Source organism: Psammomys obesus, unplaced genomic scaffold (assembly GCF_907164565.1).
Source record: "Psammomys obesus unplaced genomic scaffold, mPsaObe1.curated_primary_1811, whole genome shotgun sequence".
Classification (NCBI taxonomy): Eukaryota; Metazoa; Chordata; class Mammalia; order Rodentia; family Muridae; genus Psammomys; species Psammomys obesus.
Genome location: NW_026592351.1, coordinates 3,231 through 12,810, shown reverse-complemented (window position 1 = coordinate 12,810; position 9,580 = coordinate 3,231). Strand labels below are relative to the sequence as shown.

Here is a 9,580-nt window from a genome sequence, read left to right as displayed (position 1 = left end):
GAAGAAATGCTCAACGTCATTAGCCATTAGGGAAATGCAAATCAAAATGACACTGAGTTTTCACCTCTCAGCTAAACAGAGAATTCTCTGTAGAGGAATATAGAATGGCAGAAAAACACTTGAAGAAATGTTCAATGTCATTAGTCATTAGGGAAATGCAAATCAAAACGACCCTGAGTTTTCACCTTAAACCCATCAGAATGGCCAAGATGAAAAACTCGAGTGACAACACCTGCTGGAGAGACTGTGGAGAAAGGGGAACCCTCCTCCACTGCTGGTGGGCATGTAAACTTGTACAACCACTCTGGAAATCAATCTGGTGTTTTCTCAGACAACTAGGAATAGCGCTTCCTCAAGATCCAGCTGCACCATTCCTAGGCATATATCCAAAAGAGGCTCAAGTACACAATAAGGACATTTGCTCAACCATGTTTGTAGCAGCTTTATCTGTAATAGCCAGAAGCTGGAAACAGCCCAGATGCCCCTCAACTAAAGAATGGATACAGAAATTCTGATACATCTACACAATGAAGTATTGATCTGCAATGAAAAATAAGGAAATTATTAAATTTGCATATAAATGGTAGGACCTGAAAGGATCATCCTGAGTGAGCTGTCCCAGAAGCAGAGAGACACACACAGTATATACTCACTCATATAAATATGTAATATAGGATAAAACTACTAAAATCTGTCCAATTAATGAAACTAATAAAGAGAGAGGACCCTAACTAAAATGCTCAATCCCCATTCCAAAAGACAAAGAGGAAGGACATCAGAAGAAGAAGAAAACAGGAAACAAGCTAGAAACCCACCATGGAGGGCCTCTGAAAGGCTCTGCCTTGCAGACTATCAAAGCAGATGCTGAGTCTTATGGCCAAGTTTTGGGCAGTCTACATGGAATCTTATGTAAGAACTGGAAATAGTAAGATCTGGAGAGGATAGGAATGCCACAATTAGAGCAACAGAACAAGAAATTTGAACACAGGCTTCTTCCCAGAGACTCATACTCCAACCAAGTACCATGCATGGAGATAACCTAGAACCCCTGCACAGATGTATCCCATGGCAGTTTAGTGTCCAAGTGGATTCCATAGTAATGGGAAGAGGGACTGCCTCTGACATAATCTAGTTGGCCTGCTCTTTGATCACCTCCTCCTGAGGGGGGAGTAGCCTTACCAGGCCAAAGAAGATGACAATGCAGCCACTCCCGATGAGATCTGATAGACTAAGATCACAAGGAAGGAGAGGAGGTTCTTACCTATAGGTGGACTTGGGTAGGGGCATTAGTGAAGAAGGGGGGGAGGGTGCGACTGGGAGGGGGAGAGGGAGGGGCTTATTGGAGGATACAAAGTGAATAAAGTGTAATTAATAAAAATAAAGAAATTTAAGGACATAAAATAAATCTGAGAAGATTTAAGCAGAAAAAAGAAGAGTTATCTGAATGGCTTCTCACAGCAGCTGATGAAAACAGATACAAAGACACACAGCCAAACAATAGGCAGAGGTGGGGGAATCTTAAGAAAGAGAATGAAGAAGGTTGAGAGCCAGAGAGGACAAGAACATTCCAACAAAACCTACAGAATCAACTAACCTTGACCAATAGTGGCTCACAGACACTGAATTACCAACCAGAAAGCATTCGTGGGACAGACCTAGGCACCCCCAACACATCTATGTAACAGATGTAGAGCTTGTTCCTCACATGGGACCTCTAACAACAGGAGTATGGGTTGTCTCTGAGTCTTTGGATCCCTTTCCCTTAACTGAGCTGCTCTGTCTAGCTGTAATAGAACAAGATGTGTCCAGTCCTACCAGAGCATGATATGCCAAGTTGGGTTAATATCCATGGGAGGTCTCCCCTTCTCTGAGAAGAAAAGGAGTGGGACAGAGGAGGAGAGGAAAGGAAGTGAGAGGGAGGAACTGGGAGGAGAGGAGAGAAGGTGGAAGGGAAGGACTGGGTAGAGAGGAGGAAGAGGAACTTCCTACCAAAATGTAAATTTAATTAATTAATTAATTAATTAATTAATATAAGAGAAATAGTACCCTTATAATAGCTAATAAAAACAAATTATGAATAATATGAAGGAAATAAAATCATAATTGTAAAAAAAAATGTTCACTTTCAAAAGTCTAGGAAGACAACTCTACATACACAGAATGTTGCTGGGTATACTGGCTCATGTCTGTAATTGAAACACTTAGAAGCCAAGACAAGAGAATGAAAAAGTTCAAGGGCAGTCTGGACTACTGTCTTCTAAAATTAATGTATCATGTTTCCAAGGAAAAGCCTTATGCATTGGGAATGAAGGAGCAATCCAGAGTCACTTCTAGACCTCTCTGGTACAAAATAAGCAAACAGTAATGCATTTTGTCTTAGTCAATTTATGATGCTATAACAAAGTGTTTGCGAGCAGGTAACCTTAAAGAGAACATAAATGTATTATTGTTCAAAGTTCTGAAGGCTGGGCAAGGCTCTTGCAAGTCCAATATCTGGTGAGGGTTTGGCTCCTGCTTTCAAAACACTGCCTAACTGCTGCATGTTCTGGAGGAGATAAAATGCTTGTCCTGTGTCCTTGCTTGATAGAACAGATAGAAGAAAGCAAACTCATGTCTTTAAGCCTTCTATCAGGACCCTAATCTCTCCAAAGACTCCCCACAAACAATATAAAATGTCTTGGTATAATTCTAACTAAGCATATGAAAGACCTATATGACAAGAATTTCAAGTCTCTAAAGAAAGAAAAAATGTCATGGTATTGGCATAAAAACAGATACCAACCCAGACACTAAACCTTAGGCCCACAATTTTTCCTACCTACCAGATGTGCAGGAACAAATATGGAGCAGAAATTGAGGGAATGACCAACCAATAACTAGTCTATGTTGAGACTTATGCCATGAAATGGAGCCAACATGTGACACTGTTAATGATATTCTGCTGTACTTGTAGACAGGCTACTAGCAAAACTATCATCAGCATAACCTAGCATAATCCAACAATTGATGCAAACAGATGCAGAGACTGGCGGCCAAACACTAGGTAGAGCTTGGGAAATCCTGCAGAAGGGGAGGAGGACAGATTGTAGGAGCCAGAGGGCTCAAAGACAGCACAAGAAAATCTACAGAATCGACTAACCTTGCCCCATAGGGGCCCACAGGTACTGAACCACCAATCAGGGAGCCTGTATAGGACTGACCTAGGCCCTCTGCACATATTTAACAGTTGTGCAGCTGGGAGTTCATGTTGGACTCCTAACAGCAAGAGCAGGGACTGTCTCTGAAGCTTCTGCATGCCTTTGGGATCCTTTCCCCCTACTGGACTGCCTCTCCTAGCCTTAGTTGGAGAAGATTAGCCTAATCTTACTGTAACTTGATATGCCAAAGAAAGTTGATATCTAAGGGAGGTCTCCTCTTTTCTGAAGAGAAAAGGAAGAGACATGGATGGGGAAAGGGAAGGTGGGGGAAAGAACTGGGAGTAGAGGAAGGAGGGGAACTGCAGTCAGGATCTAAAGTTGATTGATTGAGTGAGTGATTGATTGATTGATTGATTTTTAAATTTTTCTAGGAGACTAACCCGATCCCCTTAAGGCAAACAAAAGTTTATAAAACAAGAAGTGAAATATTTGAATTATAGCAAATTTTTTTTGTATCTGAGAGAAATACATTAGTGATGAATAATTGCTACAGATGTACATTTAAATATCTCAGTCACTTATCTATGGCTGAATTTTAAACACAGAAAAAAAGTCTAAAACTTTCTCTCAGATCAAGAATTATACTTATTAATTGTACAGCACACGGTACCTTTTATTTAAATTAAGACCTTAGATACAAGTTATTGATTTTATAAAATACAAGGTTTGAAGTATAGCTCAATAGTAAAGCACTCATCCAGCATGTCCATGGCCTTGCTTTGATTTCTAGCACCTAAAAAATGTAAATAAATATATAATCCTACATTAGCAAAGTTATGTCAAGGTCATTTATATTTAGTATGCAAATTAAGTAGATAGCATTGAGAAAAAAGTCTCACCTTGTAGAAGTTTATGTAAACATGGGACATCATTGAACGTGACAGAAAAGTAATTTTCACAATCAGAAGTTGTGATGTTTCTTTCTAAAGGTAACAAAGACATGTAGAAAAAAAAATATTAAATCTGAGAGCCACAGCAAAAATCCAAACACAGATATCAGCTCATGTATAAGAAAACAAAGGCTGAGGACAAAACCAGCTCTGTTACCTACTACATTAAAATTTTATTCTAGTTTTTTTTTCTGCTTTTTCCCCAGAAAACTCACATTCTTCATTTAAGGATACAAAAGTCTACTTTTAAAAAATGTTTACACTATAACATCCACATAAGGGTAAAATGATTAAGTATTAATGGCTTGTTTGGACAGGACCCACTGTTTACTTTTTAAAGCAGGAAGGGTTGTTTAACACAGAACAACCATTTCAAAGAGGAATCAAGACACAGTCATAGATCTAGAGTACTTAACTGAACACTTAAATGGCTTTTTATCATGGGGAAAAGAGAGCAATTGATTTTTGTTTTTATATTTGTTTTATTTTATGTGTATGAGTTGTTTTTTTTTTTTTTTCTGTTTTACGTACCTGCATGTAGATACTACACATGCATTTAGTACCCATATAGGCCAAAAGAGGTTACAGATGGTTGCAAGCTGCCATAGAAGTTTCAGAAATTGAATCCAAATCTTCTGGAAAAGTAGCTGTGTTCTTAATAGCTAAGCCATCTCTCCAGCCCCAACAATTGAATTTATATGCAAAATTTTTGCTTTGAAAAATGAACTACCAGAAAGTGTACTTAACTTGAGTCTACTTAGTGAAATGTCAATCTCATTTCAAAAATTTGCATATAAATTACTGGTCAGCTTTCTATTGTTATGATTAAATATTTGACACAATAAACTTAGAAAAATTATTTATCTCAGACTTCCTGAGATTTCAGTCCACAGTCAGTTGTCTCCATTGCCTTTGTGCCTGCAGTGAGGCACTGCATGGAAGAGAAAAGATATGGTGGAGCAAAATGGTGGCCAGGAAACAAAGGGGGAGGGCTGAGGCCCCAATATCCCCTTTAAAATCATGCTCCCTAGCAATCTTTCTCCCACTATTATCACCACATGAAGATTCCATCACCGCCTAATAGTGTCACAAGCTGAAGGCCAAGCAACCATAAAACAGCAATGGTTTGCCATTAGTGTAAGTAGTTCAGAACAAAAGAAGCAGATGCTGAGACTTATGGCCAACTGTTGGGCAGTGTGCATGGAATCTTATGTAACAAGTGGGAAATAGTAAGATCTGGAGAGGACAGGAACTCCACAAGGAGAGCAACAGAACCAGAAATATGAACACAGGGGTCTTCCCAGAGACTCATACTCCAACCAAGTACCATACATGGAGATAACCTAGAACCCCTGCACAGATGTAGCCCATGGCAGTTTAGTGTCGGTTCCATAGCAATGAGAAGATGAACTGTCTCTGACATGAACTGTTTGGCCTGCTCTTTGATCACCTCCCCCTGAGCGGGGAGCAGCCTTATCAGGCCACAGAAGATGACAATGATGAGATCTGATAGACTAAGATCAGAAGGAAGGAGAGGAGGACCTTGCCTATCAGTGGACTTGGGGAGGGGCATTCGTGAAGAAGGGGGAGGGAGGGTGTGCTCTGGAGGGGAGGAGGGAGGGGCTTATGGGGGGATACAAAGTGAATAAAGTGTATATATAATTTATACAAAGTGAATAAAGTGTATATATAATTTATTTTATTAATATATATCTATGTATATATGTATATATATTATTAATATATATGTATATATACATATATATATATGTATATATGTATATATACACAAAACAAAACAAAAAAAAGTTGTGAAATAATGCAAGGGCCATAAAAAAGCAGTGTACTCTCTGGGGGTTAGTTTTATACCAATTTGGGTAGATTCTATAAGGAGCAAGATGTTTGGTTAAACATTCTAAATGCACCTGTGCAAATGTTTTGGAATGAGATTATTGCCCGACATAGGTAACTTTTTGTAGTTAATTGATTTTCCAGTGTAAATGAGAAATTATCATAAACATGTTGAGTTATAAAGAAAGGACGCTTACTGTTGGGAGTTTTTATTTGATAACTGGGTCTTGAGATGATTATAACATTGAATGGCAAGTGATAAGAATATTAAAACCACGTGTAAACTAACATTCTTCACACTAAGGAAAGCACTATGGAAGAATTTGAAAGCCTGAATGTAACAAACATTCCCAGGAAAGGGAAATCCTCCTACCTGTGTGCCTTAGAGCCAATACATCACCTTTCTGCTTTGCAATTGGAACATCAGAGTTTGAAAGCCTGCTGATTTTTCAGAGGAATGCTATATGATTACCTCTCCCAGTCTTAGGCCTGTACTTAGGTAGAATCACATAGTCTCCTGGCTCTCATGGCTCTGAAGCTTGATAGCTATACTTTTTACATAGATTGCCCACTGTATTCAAAGGAGACAATTCCTTATAAGTATTGAATGTATTTGTAGATATATGTATGTCACTGCATACACATCTAACAATTCTATTTTCCCATGAAATCTTGATTAATCCTTAGTTTGCTATAAAGAGTCTCCTCTGTAGTTCATGACTTACTGCAGTCTGGCAGAGAAATGCACTAGGAGCAAGTGGGTCCCAGGTCAGTAAATGCCAAGTAAAAGAAAATGAGTTAAAAATCATATAAGATAATTCATTATAACAAATAGATAGAGGGGGTTGGAGAGATGGCTTAGCAGTTAAGAGCACTGTTTGCTCTTCCAGATGTCAATTTCCAGCAACCACATGGTGGCTCAACAACTGGGATCTGATGCTCTCTTCTGGCAAAAAGGGGTCCATGCAGATAGAGCACTCATGTATATTAAATAAATAAATCTTAAACAAAACAAAAAAAAATTCCAGATGCAGATGTCCTATTGGCTGTTTGTTTTGAGAATCCTACTCTAATATCTATAATAACAAAATATACTTAGCTTATGCTCCAACACATAGTTTTCTACTCATGCACAGTCTTTTTTCCACTGCAGTTATTATGTATGAAGTAATGTGATGTTACGAATGTTTTACACTATGCAAGTAAAACTAAATACGCAGTGTTATAAGAGTAAGATTTTATGGTGTTTGAGAGGGCTTTTCATTCATGAATAAGATTAGAACTCTTGAGGGAAGAGGATAAAAAGATTTAAGAGGACCTTTTTACCCTTTCCCCTATGACAAAAAAGTGCTGTCTTCAAAGCAGAGAGCCCCCACCAGATAAAAAAAATCTGCAGGCATACTAATTTTGGACATCCAGATCTCAAAAAAGTAAGCAATTTCTGTTGCTTACAAATTATCTTGCTAAAGTATTTTGTCATAGAAACCAGAACAGAATAATCTTTTTGCCAAGGCAATAATATCTTGCTTTATCAAATGTTGCCACTAGAGCACAGCTTGTGCCTAGATTACTGTAGAAGTTTTAAGTCTATCTTAAGATTTTATAACCTTGACTTTTGTAAAAACTGAAATAAATATTTTTATTAGAAAGAAATCTTTTCTTTGACACTTTATCTTTATACCTAGAGTCATAGTTAAATTCCATGTTAATGTATATTAAATCAGTACGCTTTAAGACAGAAAAGAAAGTCTTTCAAACTTTACCCAGGCTAAATAAAAAAACTGATTTTTCTATAGCAAGCACTGGCTTGCCCAGTGAACTTCTAAAGCATCACATCAGAAGTGACATTGGCAAGATGACCAAAGTAGAAATGACCAGTTGATGTTAAGAATAAAGACCTGGCTGTGCGCGCTTGGCAGCGGCAGGCAAGGCGCAGCGGAGAAGGGGGGTGAGCATCCTGGGTCCTTACGGTGCCTGGCGGCCGGCTTTGCCCGGGTGTGTAGCCAGGCTTTATGGCGAGAGGATTTGAGTAGGTCAAAATGAACAATCGTAAAACGAGAAGTAACAGCATAATACATGCAGAGTGTTTTTCACAGGTACAAAGAATTTTACGTGAAAGATTTTGTCATCAGAATCCACATAGCAACCTATTTGGAGTACAAGTACAGTATAAGCATTTAATTGAGCTACTCAAAAGAACTGCTATCTATGGAGAAAGTAACTCTGTACTTATTGTTGGACCACGAGGATCAGGAAAGACCATGTTATGAAATCATGCTTTGAAAGAACTCATGGAAATAAGAGAAGTGAGTGAAAATGTGTTACAAGTTCACCTAAATGGACTGCTGCAGATAAATGATAAAATTGCTCTGAAGGAGATCACAAGGCAATTAAATCTAGAAAATGTAGTTGGAGATAAAGTTTTTGGCAGCTTTGCCGAAAACCTTTCATTTCTTCTGGAAGCTTTAAAAAAAGGTGACCGGACCAGCAGTTGCCCAGTAATCTTCATACTGGATGAATTTGATCTTTTTGCTCATCAGAAAAACCAAACACTCCTTTATAATCTTTTTGACATTTCTCAATCTGCACAGACACCAGTAGCAGTTATTGGCCTTACATGTAGATTGGACATTTTGGAACTCTTGGAAAAAAAGAGTAAAGTCCCGGTTTTCTCCCTGGCAGATACATTTAATGAATTCATTGGTTTTCCACAATATGTGAAAATATTTAAAGAGCAACTATCTCTACCTGAAGAATTTCCAGATAAGGTTTTTGCTGAGAGCTGGAATGAGAATGTTCAGTCTCTCTCAGAAGACTCAACTGTGCGTAAAGTTCTACAGAAACATTTCAATGTCAACAAAAACTTGAGATCATTACATATGCTATTGATGCTTGCTTTAAATCGAGTAACTGTATCACACCCATTTATAACTTCAGCATATCTGATGGAGGCACAGCACTTGTGTAGCTTGGATTCTAAAGCAAGTATTGTACATGGTCTTTCAGTCTTGGAAATCTGTCTTATAATAGCAATGAAACATTTAAATGACATCTATGAAGAGGAACCCTTTAATTTTCAAATGGTCTATAATGAGTTTCAGAAATTTATTCAAAGAAAGGCCTATTCTGTTTATAACTTTGAGAAACCTGTGGTCATGAAGGCGTTTGAGCACTTACAACAATTGGAATTAGTAAAACCCATGGAAAGAACTTCAGTAAATTGTCAGAGAGAATACCAGCCAGTGAAACTACTATTGGATAATACTCAAATTATGAATGCTCTACAGAAATATTCCAACTACCCTACAGACGATAGGCAATGGGCAACATCCTCACTAAACTGGCTGTGAACATTTTAAGTACATTTCTATAACGACCTAAAAGTTACTGTCTTTAACAAGATATGTTACTACATTCCTTTCCTTATAAATATTGTTTATGGAAACTTGCACTTACTATATTGACTATGTGTTGAATTCTGACTACACATCTACACAATTTCATTGATTTAAATTGTACTACAGAATAGCAGTTCAAAAGAATAAAATGTGATTTAAAAAAAAAAAGAATAAAGACCTGGGCATGGTGATGCATGCCTTTAATCCTAGATCTGGGGAGACAGAGGTAGGAGGATCTATAACA

At 37.9% G+C, this 9,580-nt stretch overlaps 1 protein-coding gene across 1 annotated transcript; it reads left to right on the top strand.

Moving 5' to 3' along the window:
- Nucleotides 1-7,958: 7,958 nt before the first annotated feature.
- LOC129681230 (origin recognition complex subunit 4-like) lies at nucleotides 7,959-9,288 on the top strand. Its single transcript, XM_055613136.1, is given in 3 exon segments — nucleotides 7,959-8,586; nucleotides 8,588-8,636; nucleotides 8,639-9,288. Coding segments are annotated over 3 exon segments (1,056 nt in total). The 5' UTR covers nucleotides 7,959-8,229.
- Nucleotides 9,289-9,580: the final 292 nt, after the last annotated feature.